This window comes from Podarcis erhardii, assembly GCF_964252035.2.
Source record: "Podarcis erhardii genome assembly, chromosome: 1".
NCBI classification, from domain to species: Eukaryota; Metazoa; Chordata; class Lepidosauria; order Squamata; family Lacertidae; genus Podarcis; species Podarcis erhardii.
This window is the reverse complement of record NC_138497.1, coordinates 32575181-32597855: the sequence shown is the minus strand read 5'-3', so window position 1 is coordinate 32597855 and position 22675 is coordinate 32575181. Positions and strand designations below refer to the sequence as shown.

The window sequence follows — 22675 nt, the reverse complement described above, 5'->3', positions numbered from 1 at the left end:
CAAATGCAGGAAATGGGATCATCTTATTTCCTACTAGGACAGCTTAGAAAAGGTATCATAATTGCTGTCTTTGGTCCAGCCATGCTAGTTCCCCCATTAAGTGTGCTTGGTGAACAGTACTAGCGTGTCTGGAGCAACACAAACACCACAAGCTGACACTATCCATGCAGACCCACAGGGCAGCATCTGTGGCAGTCTTTCATATCCTGAAGGGAGGTGTGAACTGGTTAAGTAAGAAGCATTGCCATTTGGTGCTTATGAGAGATTACCCTAAAGGCTTCTGGTGTAGCCTCTCATTTTCAGCTGGGAAGGTATCTGCAGAGCTGAGTAGATATTTATAGGATTGCACTGTAATAAATGCACCGTATTTTTCGCCCTATAGGACGCACTTTTCTCCCTATAGGATGTATTTTTCTCCCTATAGGACGCCCTATAGGACGCACTTTTTCCCCTTCAAAAATGAAGGGGAAATCCGGGTGCGTCCTATGGGGCGAATGCAGGCTTTCGCTGAAGCTTGGAAAGCGAGAGGGGTCGGTGCGCACCGACCCCTCCCGCTCTGCAGGCTTCAGGAAGACATCAGCAGCCTAGGCAGCCCTGCGGGAGTTCCCGCAGGGCTGTCTAGGCTGCGGATAGCAGCCTGCTTCCCGGAGCGCCAGGCGCGCTGAAAGCAGCACGACCGGCACTTCGGGAACATGTCCGCAGCCTAGGCAGCCCTGCGGGAGTTCCCGCAGGGCTGTCTAGGCTGCGGATAGCAGCCTGCCGCCCGGCGCGAAGAGCGCCCGGAAGCAGAGTGCCCCTCGTGCCGGGCAGACATCCGCAGCGTGGGGAGCCCTGCGGGGAACTCCTGCAGGGCTCCCCTCGCTGCAGATAGCAGTCTGCCGCCCAGCGCGAAGGGCGCCCTGAAGCAGAGCGCCCCTCGCTCCAGGCAGACATCCACAGCGTGGGGAGCCCTGCATGAGTTCCTCGCAGGGCTCCCCTCGCTGCGGATAGCAGCCTGCCACCCGGCGCGAGGGGCGACCTGAAGCAGAGCACCCCTCGCGCCGGGCAAACATCCGCAGCGTGGGGAACCCTGCAGGAGTTCCCCGCAGGGCTCCCCACACTGCGGATAGCAGCCTGCCGCCCTGCGTGCAGGGCGCACTGAAGCAGAGCGCCCCGCACGCCGGGCAGACATCGGCCAGCCCCACAAGCTCGGGGGACAGCAGGGAGGCGCAGCGCCACCATCCCGCTGTTCCTCAACCTGGTTCGGTTTCCCCAACCTGGTTTTGGGGGGGGAAATAAAGGAAATTTTTTTTTCCTTTATTCCCCCCCCCCCCCGAAAAAAACTAGGTGCGTCCTATGGGACGGAGCGTCCTATGGGACGAAAAATACGGCACTTAAGAAGTGTAAAGCAAACAAAAGCTAGCTTGTGCATGTCATAGCTGATGACATTGGAGTAGAGCTGTCTTATATCTTAATAATCTTGCTTTAGATCCCCTCTGTGCCCTGTCCGGCAGCAAAGGGTGGCAGAGCTTCATCAGAAATAGAAATAACGTTCTTTCTTCTTTCTTTAGGAGCAGATCATGGCTTTTGCTAGCAAGTGACATCCTTGTGACTCTAGGATGATAGTTCCTGCGTGGTTGCTGTATACTCACCAGTTACAAAGACTGTGTTTGAAATGGTATTAAAACAAAACGGGGAGCACAGTATTGCCTTGTTTGCCGATTGTGGCTGAAGTTCTTCTTTCCTCCAAGAGAACCAGAAGATTGTTTTCTTCTAGAATGTCAAGGTCTATCTCTAATCTGACACAGTACTGGATCTGGAACTCTAAATATTGGCCTTGAAAACAGTATTGTTGGAATGAATTTACTGTATCCAGTTTGAAGATCGCATGCAGGATTTTTTTTTTAACTGCGTCGGACAAAAGATTCTGAGCTGCAAGCTTAGTCGGCATCTCTTTCAGCCTTCTTGGCTGCGAAACAGAGGAGCGGAATGTTGCTCCCTCTTCCAAGACTGCAATGATTCTCTTCTACCTCCAAGGACTGCAAGATTGAGACTCAAGTTACAGGATGGAGTCTGAGAACATTTTGTTAAAAATATTGTTTAATTACTAAAATAGACATTCAAAGAGCCCTGTCATAGTCATGTGCCAAACAACCAGGCCAGACATTATCAGTTTAATGGCATTACAGCACCAAGTAATGTGAACACAACTAATAAGCAAGGATATTTACGCTATCGTCTGACAATTAACTACTTTCATAACTTGTCTGAAAAGATATTCTAAGGCTTATCAGCACTCAACCTGCACTTGCAATGCTACATCTGTGGAAATTTATTTAAGAGGGGCTCAGTCTGCTTAACAGTTTAGCTTAACTTTTTAAAATAGGTTTAAGCTAAACCAAAATAAGTGTCCTTTCAACCTACACGATTATGTAAAACTTAATCTGCTTTCACTTCTGACTTCTTAAAAACTCTTAATTTAGTACACTGTTAAATATGTGCTTCTTTCCTCCTCCGCCAATTACATAGCTGCTTTTCAACAAGGCCACCGTACAGATCATTATACTGCAAATAATCTCATTGCACTAGGAAAGGTATGGGCATTTGTGGAAGCGAGATAGAATTCTGTACCACCACCACTGGGATCATAAGAGGAAGAAACTACTTGTCTGTCTTGCGCCCTACCCGACAAACTCAACTGGTGCCCAGTTTTGGTTGACTATAGAAATGGTCTCTTAATTAGCAGCAGAAGTTACTCATCAATCAAAACACGTAGTACCTGAAGAAATAAAGACCCTGAATTTTTCAAACATAGGTTAACTTTGGTAGAGGAAGAGCAATGCAAAGAAAAAAGAATCTTGTGCCTGAGTTTACAAATGAGGTTTCAAAGGAAAAGTTTATAATGAGTTTTAACAAACTATGTTGCTCTGGTCCAGTACCAAACATTTTGCTTCCAGTTTGCCATCTTCTTTACTACTTGCCTCATGGGACAAGAAAGCAAGGTGCAGAGAAGCTGGGCTTTGATTTAGGGTTATAGGGATAAGTTGAGAAGAATTAATGAGTTCAGACACTTAAAGAGAGGGTAGTGCAGAATAGTTCCTGCCAAACTAAGGCTTCCATCATAATTTCCTAATGTATATTGAAATAGGTAGAAATAAAGGCTTATACGGGGCAATAGGATACACAGTCAAGAGGCTAATCCTATGCACTTACTTGTGAGTAAGTCCCAATGAGCTAATAGGAATTACTTCAGAGCAAACGTGCCTAAGATGCACTGTAAGTGTCCCAACTTTGTATTCTGCAGATAATGCCATAATACCTTTTCATATCCAGTAAGAGGGCAGTGGGCCAAAAGTGTTGTCAAATGAGATATTGGGTTGGCATGTCTTAACCTAATTTGGTCAAGGTTTCTTTAGCAAGCGTTTACAATGTACTGGTATATCTGGACAACACAGAGATGAAACACTTTGTGCAGTGGCTACCATGTTAAGTCTCATATTTATGCAGTCTGAAATGTCCTGCTCAAACACAATGTTTAAGGTATGACAGCATGTAGTGCATCAGCTTCAGTGGTAGTCCCATGCTGGGGTCCAGTTAACCATACCATTTTCCAAGGAAGTTTATTTCGGAGGCCTTCATTTGCAACTGGAAGGAGGCACCAGGATGCCTTGCATTAAAAGTTTCTTTAAGGCTAGACTGAGAAGCAAATTATTTATGTCAGTTCATCCCCAGCACTCCTCGTGGTCCTCTAAAGTAGCCAGAAAATGCTTATATACAAGCCTTTGCTTGCTCTCAGCTTTAGAGATGTAAAGAGGAGAGAAGTTTTTGGGATGTTCCTAAAGTCTTTACTGCTATGTTTAGCCAGCTACTTATATGTGAGGGTTGACAAACAAGTTTTTCCTCCGACTGTCACAACTAAAGCTCCACCAGTTTCAGCAGCCCTCTTCAGGAGTCAACTAATCTTAAAAATCTTAACTTGTTAAATGTCAAATGGTTGGTAAATGACACACTCCGGCTTTGTTTAAAAACAACTCATTACGTAAGCATCTATTTGAGATTTGAATCTTAAGTTTCATGCACAAGAAGGCCTGCAAAATATTATTATGGAGGAAGATCAATATTGGGATGCATTGGTACCAAATGTGTACAAATGCCTTGGCTAAAGATGTGCTTCACCTCTGCACAAGATCAGCTCCAAAGCTATAAACCCAGAATTCAGGCCCTTTGGCATCAGTTAAGCAATTGTACAACGAAGCACATCTTACTACCCTAGAAGGACCCATCTTATTACAGCTTGGAATCACTCAGTCTTAAAGGTAACCAGTTCTACTTTGGTCTGTGTTTGGCTGTATGCTCATCAGAATTGCCTTTTCTTGTCTCAAGAAATATAATATTCTATAGATGATGTTTTCTCAATGGGAGAGTCCAAGAGATTGCAGGAGGTGAAAGGTAGCACCTAGAGCCCAGCTTGTCTCTATGTTGTTCACTTTCTTTGCCAGCTGTAAAAGAAGAAAAGTAAGAGATCAATTACCCTTGTTGCAATAAGGACATTTTAGGCAGAGTACATTTTTAGTGTCTAGGCTGAGTATATTTTCCAGCATAACTCCAGATGGATATGATAGAAAGTACAGTTGCAGTAAAAATAACTGCAAGTCAGATCTCAAACAAGGATATCTGACTACTGGACACTAAGCAGCATTCAAGTCAATTTAAACTGGGAGTTAACTACTGCAACTACTTATTAATGAACAGTGACTTCCTACTGTTATGAGTTTAAATAATAAAAGTCTTCATTAAAATCCCATACTGTTAAGTTTGAGCTGCATTTGACTAGAAAAAAAAAACAGGAGCTGCAAAGACTTTTAACAGGCGCTGTGGGTTAAACCACAGAGCCTAGGACTTGCCGATCAGAAGGTCGGCGGTTCGAATCCCTGAGACGGGGTGAGCTCCCGTTGCTCAGTCCCAGCTCCTGCCAAAAGCACGTCGAAAGCACGTCAAAGTGCAAGTAGATAAATAGGTACCACTCTGGCGGGAAGGTAAACGGCATTTCTGTGTGCTGCTCTGGTTTGCCAGAAGCGACTTAGTCATGCTGGCCACATGACCCGGAAGCTGTACGCCGGCTCCCTCGGCCAATAAAGTGAGATGAGCGCCGCAACCCCAGAGTCAGTCAGGGGTCCCTTTACCTTTATTCTTTACCATGCTAAAATAAGTAAAATGTAGATTCACCCACCCCATTTCACCAAAGCATATGGAACAAAGTACCAGTACCAACAACTAGTCAATAAAATAAAATCTTAAACCGAGGCTTCTTTCAAACATTTTTACTTGCCTGTAAAACTGTACTGTCTCCAAATCCAAATCCTTCTTTTAATAAAGCTGTAATGTAACTGAGATCCATACAAAGGAAAGGACTGGCAGAGCTGTAGCTGTCCAGATTGTCACATACTTCAAAGAAAAAATTGAGAAGAATAGTCACCAGTATAGGAGTAAGTGACTCCAAAATAAAGAGTATCATCACAAAGACTATTAAATGTAATTCTAGCTGAATGCGAACCACAACTCGGAGATGCATGATCCTATAGGTCATTCCACATTTGTTCATTCCCACCTGTGCTACACTTGTGCATGAATTAGTTTCAAATGCTGCTTTAGGAGCATTCGAGAACAAGAACCATGGAAAATGGTGCAAGTGCAATAATAAACCGAGTTGGGAGCCATCACTCTTCTACTTGTTCCCAATCCCTTAATTGTTTAGTATATGTTTTTAGCTACTCCAAAGTAGAATATTTTCTACCTGGAAGAGAGAAGAACTTGCTGGCCATATTAAGACTGTGCACTTTAAATGGTTCCTAAATATATATACACGTGAATGCACTTTATTGGAATACATAATCTATGCAAGTATAGTGGTACCTCGGGTTACAGACGCTTCAGGTTACAAACGCTTTGGGTTACAGACTCCGCTAACCCAGAAATAGTACCTCAGGTTAAGAACTTTGCTTCAGGATGAGAACAGAAATTGTGCAGCGGCAGCGGGAGGCCCCATTAGCTAAAGTGGTACCTCAGGTTAAGAACAGTTTCAGGTTAAGAACGGACCTCCAGAACGAATTAAGTTCTTAACCCGAGGTACCACTGTAGTTGAAATGCTTGTGGACTGGCTGACTTGCCCTTATAAAATCATAGACTCATAGAATTATAGAGCGAGAAGGGATCCCGAGGGTCATGCAATGCAGGAATTCTGCCCCCAGCCATCCTTTGGTGGGCTCAAACCACCAACCTTCTGGTTAATAGCCATGGTTGTTTCATGGCTATTCCATAGTTGTTCTCTGAATTCAAAAGTGCAGAGTGAATTCCTAAATTCTTAAGCAGTTACTCGAAAACCTGCTTTATTCTGATCAAACCATTAACCTTACCTTGTCCCTAAACAACAATGGTCTGATATTTCAAATGTCAGTGAGTGACTAAAATACACCCTCATATGGCACTATTTCAAAGTGACATGACTACTGCTCCATTAACTGGAAGTACCCTAATTCAACTCTCAGAGTACATTTTACCTTCTTTGGCTTTTCTTCTAAAGTCTTCCACTTTGAGAACACCGCCTTTCTCATAATCTGAAATGTCAAAAGATAAGGGTCATCCTCTGGCTACGAGATACAGTGAAAAACTGATAAAGCACTTATCTCTGTGGCAAGTGTAGTAGTCTACCCAACACAAGTTATAGCAGGATTTCCTGATCAATTTAGGATGGCATGGGATGCTGATAATAAAAAACCCCAAACATTAAAATGAGTTACAATGTGGTGTTTGGCAGATTCAGATATGGTCCTTAAAGCCATGGTTTTCACATTTTCTTCTCACAGATTTCCTTTCCATGCCAATTGGTCTATGAAGGAAGCCGTTTGTGTCTGCCACGGAACCCCAATACATAAAACAGCTAATGCAAATAGTCTGTTTACCCATAGTCCTGTCACTGGCCTATGGAACATACCCTTGGTAGGTGGACTGACTAGGAAAGCAAGATACAGCAAACATTAATGACAAACATTTAAGTTGTCATTTAAACATTTAATGTTTGTTTAATTTAAAACAAGTTAAACATTTAAGCACTAGCTTCAACTCAGATCATGGGCACCAGTATAGCATTTATGGGCAAAGCAGCAAACTTATGGACTTCTGGTGCCCACAAAGACTGCCCCCCTGCTTACTGCCCCCTTTGTCATGAAGCGAGGAGGAGTAGTTCCTCCTTCATCCCTACCAAGGCCTGTAAAACAACAAGCTTGTACAAGCACATATTTTGTTGGGTGATAGCTACACACACACACACACACACACACACACACACACACAGGGAGAGTGCTCAAAACATGCCCATCAACCCAAAAAGGCTGGTGACCCCGTGAGCCATGATAGCCTGGCAGTGGCACCTGCCCAACCAACTGTGCTGCTGCATTCATTCTCCACAGGAGTGAATGAAATAACACCAATCATTTATACAGAAGGAAGCATGCAAAAACACTCCTTTATTGTTAAGGCTCTTCCAGAGATTAAAGGAATTCTGTTCTAAGCACTACGTTTGCACTATCCTCAACCATCTGCAGCCACACTTTAATCCATCCTCATACAACTGAAAAGGGGAAGGCACGTTTTAAAAGGTTCATAAAGTGGTGCTGGCTGCATTGCTCATGCTTGTGATATTCAATAGGTGCCAGTGACATCTGGTGCAACCACATTCTACCCAGCATTCACAATGGATACACTATCTGGGCTGGGGGAATCATATTTCTCCAGGTACAATATATACTTCCAGTGCTTACCATGCCAGGATAATAAGATATTCCTGCAACAAATGAACGACCTGTGTGCATTCATTGCATGAATAGAGGAGCATCTGGAACGGCTCATCGAGTCCCATCGTGTAGGTGACTGACTGAAAGAAGGGCATTCATTCCCCAAGGGTCATAGAGCTCAAGCAAGATTTCAAATGTTTGCTATTCACCTATCAGGGCGGTGTCCACAGCCCGATCGTAATAATAGGAAAAGGCATAGAAGGAGCTGTGCCGAATCTCATCTGGTTGATGCAGTTTTCCCTTTACCACCTTCAACACTTCAGAATAGCAAGGTTCAAATCCCGTTTTTCCTGGCAGGGTAAACACACAAAGGTAAGTTCAACATGTCATGAATCCCATTGCAGATAGGTGCAGAATTGCTAACAATGAAATTAAGGAAAGTGCAACAGTTGTAAATGGTCTTTCTTGACAGCTTTGCAATATTGGCACAGCGTGGGCACATTCCCATCTCTTTCCTTACGCCTTATGATTATACATTGTTTTTTAAAAACAAACAAGCAAACCCTAGGTGATGGGGAAGGGGGTCCTCTACCCGAAAAGGACTCTCTTACAACTGTGAACATACACCCAATATTAAATGCCGTAGATGTCAGGGAATTATGCAAGGTAACCTTATTGTGAGCCTTGTGATCCAAATACAGTAATGGAGATTTTAATGGAGCAGAAGTGACTCATTTGCCTGGTTTGCACACCACACCGAGACAAACCATGGCTTAGCACAAACGTGTTGGTTTGGAGAAGAGATGGTGGCTGCTTTGCTCATTCCCTGATTGTTTTGCATCTGTTCCACACCGAGCTAACCCATGGCTTACCATGTCCAAAACTGGGGTTGTGATTCAGCTCTCCTGGACAAAACTTGGTTAGAATTTGTGCTTAGTCTGGACAACACTAAACCACAAGCCTGGGTTGAGACGACACCCTAAGCCAAACCGGTTTAACTCAAGCAGAGCATGGAAGCAAAATGACTGGCTGTGATCTCTGGGAGCCCACTCACTCGGGTCTTTGTGCTAAGCTTCCATTTGGCTTAGCATGATATGCAAACAGGGCCACAGTAGCCAGAGGAGAAAGGAAATGCTGTCTTCCTGGACCTAAAATTTATGTTCTGTGCCTGCTGCAATCTGAAATGGAAACTCAATAAATATTAGAAAAAAAGAATGTCCGTTGCTATTGCCTGTGCAAAATAGCTCAGGTCTTATCTTGACACCTCTTCCTGACTAAAGCCTCTGTGTCTTCACAAATCGCTGACTCATCTCCCAGCTTTCTCTCTTCTCTGTCCTTAAATACTAGGTTTTAATAAAAATAGGTATTCCTTTAATCCACGATTTAAGAACTTCCTGTTTTCAATAAATCAAATCCAGAACTGGCCTATCTTCTACGGGTCAGTTTTGAAAGATTATCACACTCCAAGAGAGCAAAAAGGGAAAATGTTTCCATGCAGCTGCAAGCTGCGCCTGCAAAGAAGTATTATGCAGTGCTTTCTCTGGGATAGGTAAAGGTAAAGGGACCCCTGACCATTAGGTCCAGTCATGGCCGACTCTGGGGTTGCGGTGCTCATCTTGCTTTATTGGACGAGGGAGCTTCCAGGTCATGTGGCCAGCATGACTAAGCCACTTCTGGCGAACCAGAGCAGCGCACGGAAACACCGTTTACCTTCCTGCCAGAGTGGTACCTATTTATTTACTTGCACTTTGAAGTGCTTTCGAACTGCTAGGTTGGCAGGAGCAGGGACCGAGCAACGGGAGCTCACCCCGTCGCGGGGATTTGAACTGCCAACCTTCTGATCGGCAAGTCCTAGGCTCTGTGGTTTAACCCACAGTGCCACCTGCGTCCCTTTGTGGCAGGGATGGCTTCATTCAAAACTTCTGTTCCGGAGTCTCTTGAGTGGAGCCAATCCCAGAAGATCTGGTATTCAGCACCAAGTTTAAAGATATTGAATGCAAGCCCTACTTGCAGGCAAATTAGTGCACTTTAACACTCCTTGTTGTTCCTTTGCAGCTACAGCTGTACTACACCTGATGTCGTAGGAAGTCACATGTGGGGTAAGTGAATATGGCCTGGGTTAAAATGCCTCATAGCTTAAATTGGGACCGCTGGCCTCCAGGCTATAGGTTCCCCACCTGTGCCCTATGAATTTTATTTAAAATAGTTACTTAAAAAAGAAAACCCTCCAAGTGTAAGTAGCAAAACGTTTAGAAGTGGGGAGCATACAACATAAAATTCACATCAAGCAAATAAATTATGGCAATGGACAGCTTCACTGAGATTCAGATCAAGGATTCCCAGATGAAATAAGAATACAAGAGACCGGCCATGTTACTTCAGTGGGACAATATACTCCAACGAGCACAATCAATGGCTTTTCAGCTGAAGATCTGTTTCCTGATCATTATTATTTCTGGCTGGGTCTAAACCATTTCAAGCCATTACCCCAGCAATAAGCTCCCTGGGACCAGAAGATAGATGATAGATAGATAGATAGATAGATAGATAGATAGATAGATAGATGATAGATAGATAGATAGATAGATAGATAGATAGATAGATAGATAGATAGATAAAAGTCAGAGCAGCAGCAGTCTTGGGAAACTTTATCTCTCCAACTTACCTTCTTTGTTGCCACCATACTGGTATTTCACTCCCCCAAAGTGCCATTCTGCCTCCAGCTGTTTTGGCAAACATGAACTTCGGTACGTCCGTCCATCTGATGCTAAAGAGAATATAGATCGGGTGAAATCAATAATGCTTATGTTTTTCAGTACCCTTGGTACTTGCAGGAAAAGGAAGTTGGGAAAAGTTCAAATGCCAAAGTCCATTTATAGAAGAAAATCAAGTTTTTTCTTGTTTCCCCAAATAGGAAGCTCAGCCCACTAGACCAGGAGTAGCTAATCTTTGGTCTTCCAGATGTTGGTGTACTGTAGTTCCCATCAATCCTGACCACTGGTCATGCTGGGTTGTTGGAGCAGATGGGTGTTGGAATTCAACAACAGCTGGAGAGCCACACATTTCCCACCCCTGCACTAAACTCTATGTAGGCAGGTGGGTCCTGTATAGACAGGTAGGTGAAAAATGGAAGAAACAGATACAGGTTGAGGAATGCTTCTGCTCCCAGCCAAACTGGACTAAAAATGTATAGATGGGGCAGCAATGTACAACACCGGGATGGAGGCCATGAAACCTAAGTGTATTCTGGGTGAGTTGGCATGATAATGGGATGTGAAAATGATAATAGCTGTATGTGCTACTCAAAGGGTCTTGAGATTAATATGTTAGTGGACTCCTAGGCCAGGCTTCCTCAAACTTGGCCCTCCAGATGTTTTTGGCCTACAACTCCCATGATCTTTAGGTAGCAGGACCAGTGGTCAGAGATGATGGGAACTGTAGTCTCAAAACATCTGGAGGGCCGAGTTTGAGGAAGGCTAATCAAAAGGAGGAGACGATACATAGAAGGTTCTCAAGTAGGAAGAGCATCCCCTGAACCCAAATTTTTTCACATTCGAGCAAAACAGGAAGCTGAGTCGCTGAACCGTTTAAAAGAGCTGAAGTAGTATATCTACTGTTTAGAATGTAGATCGTAATCGTGGTGCTTGTTTGTTTGTTTGTTTGTTTGTAATCACAACCCAAACTCACCTCCACCCAAAGGCTTGGTTTTAATAAGCAGTTACCTACCACAAAGGGCAGCTACAATTGCTTTCCACAATTTGGCTCCTCTTTGAGTTTATCTTTCAGCTGGCTTGTATAAGCCTACAGAGTGCCATGTTACCTGTCTCAGTGACAACAGAATCTCATTAAAAGGAAAATGCACACCAGGAAGGGGATAAAGAGACAGTCAGCCTGTCAGAAGCTGGTCTAGGACCATTTCCCATTAGAATTCTGAACAGGACAAATTCTAGGGACTGGATGAATCCACTTAGCTGGATGACCCCCCCCCCGAGTCCATCCACACAAACAAACACAAAGCTATTCTGTCTGACTGTACCTTCCATTTCCAGGGCTCCCAATGTAGCAAGCCGTGCAGCCTTCAGACCAAACCCCAAATAGCTGTAAAATGAAGAATGCCAAACAGCACTTGGTTAAAGTCAGAGTTCATCCTATCCCACTTACAAGACTAGGCAATTTTATGAACAAGGATATAAGATCAATACTCTGCTAAAACAGCCTCCTCCTTACTAAGCCCATGTATGAAATGTTAGCATGTGGTTCTTTACAGTAATCCACAGACTACCTGTTTATTATAATAAGAATAAAGACACATGTGGGGTTGTGATAACTAGCAAGAGATGTGATGCTGACTTCAGAATAAGCAATACAAATTATTAAGGCAATATTACATCTGGCAAATACCTAACAGTGTCCTTAAAAATAGTCATTTGCATAGAACTGCCTCACTCACCTGTGTGTGTAGAGCTTGTAAGTGCTGTTGAACATTTCAAATGAGGTAAGGAAATCTACTGGTGTTTGCTCTAGGGTTTCCTAAAATTAGGATAATGAAAAAGGATTCTTCAGTGACTTTAAAATTTCAAGATACATTTGTGTAACATTAGTACAGCATATAACATTCACACGAGTCTTGAAGAGGCAAGAGAATTTTGATAATCTTAAGCTATTAATGTTCAGAAAACATCTGCTCTACTGTAGTAAGGAAGAAAATCTTCTATGAAGGTTGATAATGAATGTAGTCACAGTCATAAATTGATGATGCTGGAAAGCTCACAATAAGGAAAAAAGGTAAAGGACCCCTGGATGGTTAAGTCCAGTCAAAGGCAACTATGGGGTTGTGGAGCTCATCTCGCTTTCAGGCCGAGGGAGTTGGCGTTTGCCCACAGACAGCTTTCCGGGTCATGTGGCCAGCATGACTAAACCGTTACTAGTGCACTGGGACACTGCAATGAGTGCCAGAGCACATGGAAACACCGCTTACCTTTCTGCTGCAGCGGTATCTATTTATCTACTCGCACTAGTGTGCTTTCGAACTGCTAGGTTAGAAGCTGGGACAGAGCAACGGTAGCTCACCCCGCTGCGAGGATTCGAACCACTAACCTTCCGATTGGCAAGCCCAAGAGGCTCAGTGGTTCAGACCACAGCACCACCCACATTCCCTGGTCAGAATATACGTATGATAATAAGATACAGGCACTACTTTAAAGAACAAGCTGCAACATTTTGGAAGTCACAGCTTGAAAAGCAACATTATCAAATGCATACTGTCAGGGAACTGCCATCGGAAAGGCAGGCGGTGGAAGGGCTCTCGGACGCTAAGAGAGACTCGGCAGCAGAGGAAGGTACCAGCAGGGGGAGGGAAGGAGCTCAGAGAGAAAGTGAGTCGGAGGGAGGGCTCCGAGAGACTTCTAGTGAAAACAGTGGAGAAGTCTCAGGACCCCCCATAGGTACACCCACTCCTCGCCGGAAACTGTCGCGCCGAGAATCCCGAAGACGCGTTTCCGTTAAGGAGCTTTTATGCTGGAGTAGATTCCGTAAACGCCCACTGTCGGATTCTGCCAGCGATTAAGGGAGTCATGTTTAAGGGGCTCCGCTTAAGACAGAGTTTTGAGAACCATGCCCAAGCTCTGAGGGACTAAGCTTTTACGCACAAGCAGCTCATCATCCCATCACACATACCATTTCACATTATTTCTGGTATTTAAAACACTTTTACAAAGAAGCCTAACAACCTAATGAATATTATTATAATAATTTAATAATAACAATAATTAATTATTTGTATCCCGCCCATCTGACTGGGTTGCCCCTGCCAGATTAAAGCAGCCTAGATCTAAATGAAATAAAACATGAAATAAATAGGACACCTGCACCAAATTATCCAACATTTGGGCAACCTCGAGATTCCTCACCTCCCGCTGTGGCAGGAATGTGATCTGGGTTGAGGCTCCTCCCAGATCCAGGGTCCCCACCGTCTGCTGATTCCGGCCATATAACTGCCCTGCAGGGAACATTGAAGAAGTTCAAAGACTGCCCACATGCCCAGAGAGTTTCCATGTTATCTATTATTCGCAGCCCTGAATGGATTTCAGCAGCAGAGTCTTCTGAAAATTTGCACTATAAATATCCAACTACCTACTCAGTTTTTACGGAACAGACTCTATCCAAGCCTCAAAACTGAAATCACAAAGCAGTAATTACCTGTCAAAAAGTTCACAGTGATCCAGGCTAGTATACCTGCAAAAAGGAAGGAAAAGTAACTGAAATCTATCTTGAGACCCAAATGCAATCCAGAAAGATATCCACTGCTGCTAGATTTCCACCTCTATCACTGTTCAAGCATAATCTCTTCCAATCCTTCCCTAGGTTTTGAATATGTTCTAGTCTCCACCCCCATCAGCCTTCACTGTTTTCCATTTGAGACCTTCCACAATTCTGCTCTTGAAATATATTTGACTTCATTTCTAACCCACAAAAAATGTATTATCTTTACTCTTAGTGGACATGCTTAACAGGCTTGTCAGCTTAGGGACAATTCACTTGACCACTTTGGCATGTTGAACATGAGAGGGGGATCCAGGCTGAGTTTAAGCGCGCAATAAGTATGGTGGGATAGCTTTGCACTGCTCACTGTTTCCCATCTCAGAAAACATTTTGTCTTGCAAATATGCAGGCAGGGACTGTGCTGTTTTGCCTGTACTTCCCGATAAGTTACAAACAATAATTCACTGTTCATCACAAAGGTATGGAAAGTGAGTTGAAGATCATTTGGTAAATGTTGGCTGACTGATAAACCATGCTTGTGAGGAAACAAAAAACCTCTACTCCAGTCTGTCATTGTTAGTCAGATTAGGGGTAGGAAATCTCAGGCTCAGGGGCCAATGCAGCCCTCCAGGCCTTTCCATCTGGTCCACAGAACCCTACCAGTTCATGCCCCATCCACAGGCCACACCTCTCCCCAGCCCTGTTCCACGTCCTCTTCCACTGCTTTTCCTTCACCGAAAGACTATGTCCCTGACCTTTGACAATGCCTGTTGATGAGACTGGGGCAGGGGAGCGCATAAAGACCTCTGGCAATGTAGCCGACTGTACAAAGGTAAAAGTCTCACCTGTCGGGCAGCATACTTTTGTCTCCAACCCTGCACATCTCTGGCATACAGGGGCTCCCAACCCCCCTGGGCTAGATACACTTAAAACTATTTACTCACTATGCCAGTTTGGCTACTTGAATTTGTCCTTTGCTTGAGTTTCTTCTAATTGCAAACTATGTGACTGCTTTTCATCTAACAGTATTGCATTATGAAATGTTGCCATTAAAACCAAAGAGACTCTTTGCTTTCCTGTGTACGGAACCTAATTCTCCTCTAGAAACTTAAAGCATCTCTTTGGGACTAAGAAGGATATTGTGGTTTAGCCACCGTGATACTAGCAATATTTTACCTTTCATTCGGCACAGGGGAGATGCTTCTCCTTCCCTCTTGCTTCTGTGGTTATTCTCCCTCACTTAGTCCCCTCCCTTTTCTTTCTCCCCGAACTCACCTCCATTCCTTCCCATTTTCTGCCTCCCGGGACCCACCTTCATAAGATCCATCCATGATGCTAACACTGTTATCAGGAACTAGAAATGGGGACTCCTCAAAGACCACCCTGACCTGTGGAAATGAAAAAACTAGGTTATGCATGGATGAGTGGATGTCATAACTTGCCTCCCGTACAAAAAACAGTGGGAGGAAAATCAAGGTGAGCACAAGTCAAACGCTTTCACCCAGCATTCAGGTATAAAACAGGAATTTATTGAAACATAGTGACAGCAAATGTAGGATCTACAAGTGCCTCTCACAAGACTTGTATAGTATTTTTTAAAAAATCAAGGCAAAACTGCACATAGGCAAGCACTGAAAAGAGCTTGTTACATATGCCCCCAACTTTTACACAATGAGCCAACCGCCTTGCAAAACCTAAAGTTACCTCAGAGAGTAAAGCTTGGGCTTTATGCTCTGCTAACAACCTCAGACCAGCCGTGGCTTTCAGGACTACTGGGGTCTTATTCCAGTGACTGGGCGGTACAGCTTCTTTAGCCATGTCCAACAATTGTCTGACTGTTTCTGCTCCCTAAAGTTGGAGAGAAATCCAAGAAACAAATGTTGGTAAGTTCGTTCTCGCCTATAACTAAGTTGCAGGTACATGCAACTGCATTTACTCACATTTGTCCCTTCCACCCCCCAAGTTCCTCTTGCCCCACCCTCTCTTACCTCTTCTGTTATCCTAGATTGTAAGCTCCTGTCCAGCTCCCCCTCCCCATTCTTAAACTGTGTCAAGTGCAATGTCTACTGATGGTGCTGTACAGCAAAACATCTATTTCTCACCTGCCTCTTCGTCCTCCTCGCCTTCCCATTATGCTTTTTTTTTCTTCCTCATGTTATATAAACTGAATTTAGAATGAGTGGGGAGGAAGAGAGCCAAATAGTCACAAAAAGCCATCAGAATGTTTTACCTTTCCAGGCTGATCAGCATAGGCGGAGAGTCCTGGCTTGACTGATTCAAAGATTTCGCCTTCTAACTCTGCAGGTTTTTCTGCAAAAATCAAGCCAAACAACTTTTATAATAGTTGATCTTCCCAAATGCGTGCATATCTATCAAAAGGAACTTACTGGTTCCACAGGACATCAATCTAACACATCATTATTTCTTTCACACAGAAAATGTTCTAGTATCGGCCACTGTGGCTTTGGTTTTCAAAATGCAGCCAAACTGACAAATTCAGTATACTTTTGGGAAAGGAAATTCTGAGCCCTGCAAATCCAGATGTAAAAAGAATTACTGGGGCTACAAGTGAGCACAAAATTAGATGAAACATGACAAAGCAAGCTGATCTGGATAAGGCCAAGCAATCAAAATAAGGAGCTGAAAAATTTATCTAGCATGTCCTAAGGCAGGGGTCAGCAAACTTTTTCAGCAGGGGGCCGGTCCACTGTCCCTCAGACCTTGTGGGGCCCCCGACTATATTTTGAAGAAGAGAGAGAGAAAAGAACAAATTCCTATGGCCCACAAATAACCCAGAGATGCATTTTAAATAAAAGGACACATTCTACTCCTGTAAAAACACGCTGATTCCCGGACCATTGGCGGGAGGGATTTAGAAGGCGATTGGGCTGGACCTGGCCCCCGGGATTTAGTTTGCCTACCCAGGTTCTAAGGTGATCCTTCCCAATTTCCTCCCCCCACTCATCCATTAATTGAAACAAGGCCACCTTCTAAGTTACAAAACTTACTCCCTGCCTAGAGTAACTTTTAGAAAACATATTTGTTCTGTTTGACAGTTATCTGATAATCTCCTAACAATTCACTGTAGAAGTGAATATACGCCTCATACCACTATCAAGTTCCCACCTTTCCGACACTCACTCTGTTACAGACAACATTTCAGACCAAAATCCCCTGCTGTTTTCTGTGATAAAGCCACTTTAAATTGAACACCCTCTCAAAAGAAGCATGACTAAGCAGTACAACTGAACCACAATGAACTTTATCTAGGAAGAGAAGCAAACATGTACAAACTGATCAAAGGTTAAAGAAAACAAGACAGAAGCTCTGAGAATAAAGGCTTATGAAGAATTAAGAAACTCTAGAGCTCAGAATAAAGTTTCAATGGCTGGTCACAGTAGTACTCAAGCTAGTTCTCCAACTTTTAGAGGGTGAGTAAGATCATTGGTATCAGAATTAGCAAAAGCATACAATATATTCACAATATAAGGTCCCCACGGCATAGGCTTAGAACCTTCTCATGTGATCTTACCTGGGCTTCTCTGTACAAAGGTGTAAATGTGAATCCGTGTCCCTGTGCTTCCTGCATCAAACATAATGCCATATAACGTGTCGTCCATGCTGGTGTTTGCAGGGCACACTTTAGAAGGGAAGAGGTCCTGAAACCACAGCTCTGGGCCGTGGTGAGAAACTAGGCAGTAAATGGAGGAAAGCGCAAACATAGCAATGACTGCAGCCCAGGAAAGTACCATTGTGCTTGGGAGCCTTGGACAGCCGCTGTACAAATCAGGATTTGCAGAGTTGGAGAAGCTCCTGCAGCAGAGTTGTTAACCAATAGCATAATTAGTTACACCAAACCTCTTACACACAGGAGACTTTCAACATCCTAAAAAGCCGCCCGAACCACAACTCATGCTACAAACACATTTCAAGAATCTGATTCTCACCATGAGGGGCTGCATCTTTTGAGTCTACGGAACAGTTCGAGATGCATTCTAATGTTCCAGACAATTTCATAAAAATGCAAGCTATGCTCCTCCTCCCTCACAGAGTATCTGGTTGAACAGCTTCAAGATAATGTTGAAACTGTGCCAAATGCCAAATTAAGCCATTGACATGAATCTATTCAACTCAGCTAAGCTGTGTTCAGGCCAAGACTTCTGTGTCCTCACTAATAACACTAGCAGGCTTGGGCAGACAAAGAACACAAATGTCATTCAAAACAACAGACAATGGGAATCTCATCTTCTCCTGATGGCAGCGGCTTAAAAATCAGGGAGGGTAAAAGACACCATTCCACTACAGTTTTGTAGTTATTAGAGAGGCAGAATGGGAGGGGGATTAGAATTAGATGCAGTTTTCTTTCCTTGTACTCAAATTTATCTTTCAGTATATTTTTTTGGTTTGTGTATTAACTTTTACTTTCAAATCAGATGCAAATTGTTTTTAGACTAATGTTCCCAGCCAATGCTGTGTCTGATTATAGCACAAAAGAACCTCACAAGAACCCAGAAAGTAGGGAACGTACAAGGCTTCCCCAAAGATGAATTCTGATAGGTTGCTACCAGTCATACTAAATCTCCCAGATTATCCAGCAATGGAGGGGTGGGGAGACGAGGGGGTAAATCCTACAAAGAGGGATCCAGCCATATTCTAGGAAAAATGAGCTTTAGTTTTACATTTCCAAATCTTAGAGGACACCATAGAACTCTATGAGGTAATTTTGAAATACAAGAGCTAGCTTAATAACCATGCAGTCTAACATATGGAAGTCTTTAAGGAGGAATTCCAGAGGAATACTATTTTCAGCTCATGAAACAAAAGAACAGAAATAAAGTTTATTTGGGAAAGGGGGGAGGAAGAAGAAAAAGAGGGGTGCAATGCATCACACAGAGACTTTCAAACTAAAAATTTAAAAAGTCAACCTAATGTAGCCAAGTGCATTTTACCTATTTTAGTAGAGTGTTGAGTTTTAGAGCCTATGCAGAACTTGCCAAAAAGAAATTCATGTAAAATGCAAGTCCTTACAGAGCATTTGATGACGTGGACTCTGGCCCACAGAAAATTATGTCAAAATAAATGTTAGTTGTTAAGGTGCCACAAGACTCTTGGTTTATTTTGTCCATACTTAGCTGTGACGTGCTCTTATTTCTAAAAAGCCTCAAACTACTTTATGCACCAGCTTTTCAGCATAGTACACCACCTCACTATTTGCACATCCAGTCTACTAATTATATCTGTCCACCGACATGTGGTTAGAACTTGGCATCTGAATCCATTATCACTGGACTTGTCACCTTCTCCTGCTTCTACCCTTATGCCTGTTTCAATTTGTTGCCCCTCCCGCTCAGAAACCTCATTTGCCCTCTGCCTTTTTTTTATTTCCTTATCATTCCATAGCTCCATTCTCACATTTTGATCCCTCAACTTTATGACTAGTTACAAAACCTAAAATGAATCTTTAAACTTCTCTCCCTCAGCAGTTATGTTGTTTTCCATTGAGATTCAAATCAGTATGTTTTGTTCCAAGAGCAGTAGAAAGTATTCTTGGAGAGAAATCCCATAATAAAGTCCCCTCTTAACATAAAATTAGGGCTAAGAACAAGTTTGCTGAAAACTTCTCCATATGCAGCATAAGAATATCATTCTAGGCTATATCCCTGTTGAGTGAACTGTTATTTTGCACCACCAGTAGTTTCCCTATTCAAATATAAAGCTTGGGATGTTGTCACATGGGATGTTGAAATAAAAACATAGATTGTTAACTTGGAACTGGAGGCATAATAGTGAATAAACTTGTTCTGCTCCAGCAGAACAAGCCCCAAAAGGAAATAAAAATGCAAAATTATGCTAGCCAGTATTTATTAAAAACTTGGGTATTTTCTAATAAATACCCACCTGCTCTACTTCGTGTTTTCCTCCTTGTTAAAGGCATAATAACTAAAGTAGTCAGATGCATAATACAGCTTGATGTTAAGCAAGTCTTGATAGAAGCTTAGGTCTCATTCATGTTGTAACCAAGACTGGATTTAGAACTCACAGTTCAAGTTTTCTTACCAACCACTGAGCCTGCTAATAAGCATGGAATCTGGCATACAGAGGAATCCTAAGCACATTTACTGAGATGTTTACTTCCCTCCAGTGAATATCTAAGCCCGCAATCCTATATTCACTTACCTGGGAGTAAGTCACATTGAACTCAATGCAGTTTACTTCTCAGTAGACATGTACAGGACTGTCTGTAAAACGTTACACCACTGAGTTGGATTTATGGCGCTGCAGAAGGGTTATTTTGTACTTGTTGGTGCAGCACTTCGGTTTTTCAGATGTTGAATGATAGGCCAAACTTTTTGTAAGCTTCTACAAAGATATTTAGGATGGTTTGGCTACGAGTGATCGCCAAAGAAGAAGAATGTCTGTAAAAATATCTCACTGCAAAAATCTAAAGGAGAAGCTCCTGTACTATATGATACCACAGAGCAAGTGTGGTGTAGTTAACAGAATGCTAATCTAGGAAGACCTAGATTAAAATATCTGCATAGCCATTATAATGATCAATAGTTGAACATGGGCTCAACACTCTTTGTGCTGAACTGATTTCACAAGCCACTGTGACATACGTAATTAATTATGGTTCCACCAAACATCTAATTTATTCTTGCAACTACCCTGTGAAGTGCCACTCTGTGCACTTCAAAGGAAGGCAGGATAATTACCGTACTTTTCTGTGTATAAGACTAGGTTTTTTTACTTTAAAATAAGGTTAAAAATCTGGGGGCGTCTTATACACAGATAGTGCATATGCCCATTTTCTAAACTGGGGTCCCCAAAAGTAGGGGGTGTATTATATATGGGGCAGTCTTATACACAGAAAAATATGTTATGTAATATATGAAGCAATACCGAATGGTATTTGGAAATTGTAGCTCATTCATTACTTGCCATCATACTAGGCTAGTACCCCTACACAGATAAACAATAGTCCAATTGATGAGCAAATCACATATAAGCTTCATGTACTTTGTGTTCTTAGCTGTCAAGCTGCAGTGGATTTCATAATAGTGTAGATTTAGAACACGTGATGCTGAAATCTTAGTATAATCTGTATAAATGGTTCAGGGCTGAGCAACAATGGTTAGAAAGCAATTAGGTTGAGTTGGAGTCCTTAGAAATCTGGGAACAATGAATTCAGCTGCACTTATACAGTGTACCTTTGTTATACCACCTTTCTTACTTCTTTCAAATCCCTCCACAAAACCCATCGTTTCCATAAAGCCTTTAGCACAATCTCCAATTACTACAAACCCAAAGAATGTGTAACTGAAATAAATACAGAGTCTTCCCCCTGCTTACTCCTGCCTGTATTTCCCTCCATTTTATCTGTGGTCAATTGCTTAGAATGTAAGCCCCCTCAGGGATGGATAGGACCGGTTATCTTGTATTTGTAAAGCGCCATGCACATTACCGTAATTACATTACAGTATATACAAAGAAACATAATATTCCATCTCTTAGTTTTTATTTGATGGCAATCATGACAACTATATATTCAATCCAAGATCTGAAATTTAGGCAGTTTCTTTCAATCCCAAAGTCCCCCTCCCCACAAAGCAATTTAACTAGCCAAGCAACTCCAATACAATACTATTATCTTCACTCACCTATTCCTCGGCTTTATTTGCAAGTGCAACTAAAAATGCTCAGCTATTAAGCAAGCAGAAATTACATGTTAAAGTTCAAGCCAACCACCTTCTGTGAACCTAGGTTTATCATTTATCTAAGGCAAACAAGAAAATATGCCTTGGTTGGTTTTTTTTTTCCTGCCCCAGGAAAGTTCAAGGGGCTATTTCAGTAGGGCAAAAGCTCCAATAAAAATCATTGCTGAATTAGAAAATAATTTACCAAGATGCATGTTCATTGCAAAAGAACGATGGGGTGGGGGGGGGAGGAGGCACAAAGTCAATTCATGAACAGGGGAAAACAAAGAGCTATTTTTGACTCATCTTCTTATGTCACACTGTGCTGATCGGAGCGGGCAGTGCCACAGCGCAGCAATAGATGGTGCGACTGCTTGAAATGCGCTTTATCACAGCACCCCTAGAATACCACACCTCGATTTCAGGAGGCACTGGCATAACTAGAATTGGAGAATAAAAGCAACACTCTTTCCAAGACTTAACCCATTGAGCAAACCAATTTTGTAAGTAGTGAAATGACACGTTCAGCTGATGCTTGGAAACAACTATGTATTTCCTCGGGCAAAGTGGCTTTTCTTTGTTTGTATGCAACAGATTGAAACGGGAGGCATGGTCTCTCCGAGTCGAGAAGCTCCGGATTGCTACCGAAAGACGCGTGTCGGATGTGCACGCATCCGAATGTAACGCTCGAAACTCCGCCGGAGTATCGACAGGGCAAATGCTGCCGAAGCAGGAGAGACCAGAGCCGGGAAGGCCGGGGCAGGGGGAGCCCTCCAGGGCTGGGCCCGCGCGCGACCCTGAGCCGGCGGGGCAAGAACTTCCCCGCACTGCCCGGTCCAGACCTCTCCACTCACCGCCTTGTCAGAGCCCTCAACCTTCCACATCTCGCCGGTGCCGCGTGTCACGTCAACACACCGCGCGCGACGTCTCTCCCTCTCGTGCGCGCGC

General features: G+C 43.1%; 2 protein-coding genes across 6 annotated transcripts in view; one reads left to right on the top strand and one right to left on the bottom strand.

Moving 5' to 3' along the window:
* COQ6 (coenzyme Q6, monooxygenase) overlaps positions 1-2461 on the top strand; it is a 10911-nt gene extending 8450 nt beyond the window's left edge. For all 3 annotated transcript variants that reach the window (XM_081863270.1, XM_081863272.1, XM_081863271.1), the window contains exon 12: positions 1551-2461. In XM_081863270.1, the coding sequence (XP_081719396.1) occupies positions 1551-1580 (30 nt within the window). In that variant the 3' untranslated portion in view covers positions 1581-2461. The remainder of the gene's footprint in view (positions 1-1550) is intronic.
* ENTPD5 (ectonucleoside triphosphate diphosphohydrolase 5 (inactive)) lies at positions 2062-22675 on the bottom strand. 3 transcript variants are annotated; one of them, XM_081863438.1, is made up of 14 exons: positions 22582-22675; positions 17563-17843; positions 16261-16340; positions 15735-15878; positions 15343-15418; positions 13968-14003; positions 13679-13767; positions 12220-12299; positions 11806-11867; positions 10435-10536; positions 7979-8119; positions 6537-6593; positions 5309-5424; positions 2062-4478 (listed from the first exon to the last, which is right to left on the bottom strand). In XM_081863438.1, exons 2-14 carry the CDS (start codon positions 17780-17782, stop codon positions 4392-4394), a joined length of 1290 nt encoding a protein of 429 aa, XP_081719564.1. In that variant the 5' UTR covers positions 17783-17843; positions 22582-22675; the 3' UTR covers positions 2062-4391. The 3 variants fall into 3 exon arrangements, with proteins under 3 accessions (XP_081719564.1, XP_081719565.1, XP_081719563.1); XM_081863439.1 differs by lacking the exon at positions 22582-22675 and adding an exon at positions 21692-21779; XM_081863437.1 differs by lacking the exon at positions 22582-22675 and adding an exon at positions 17978-18156.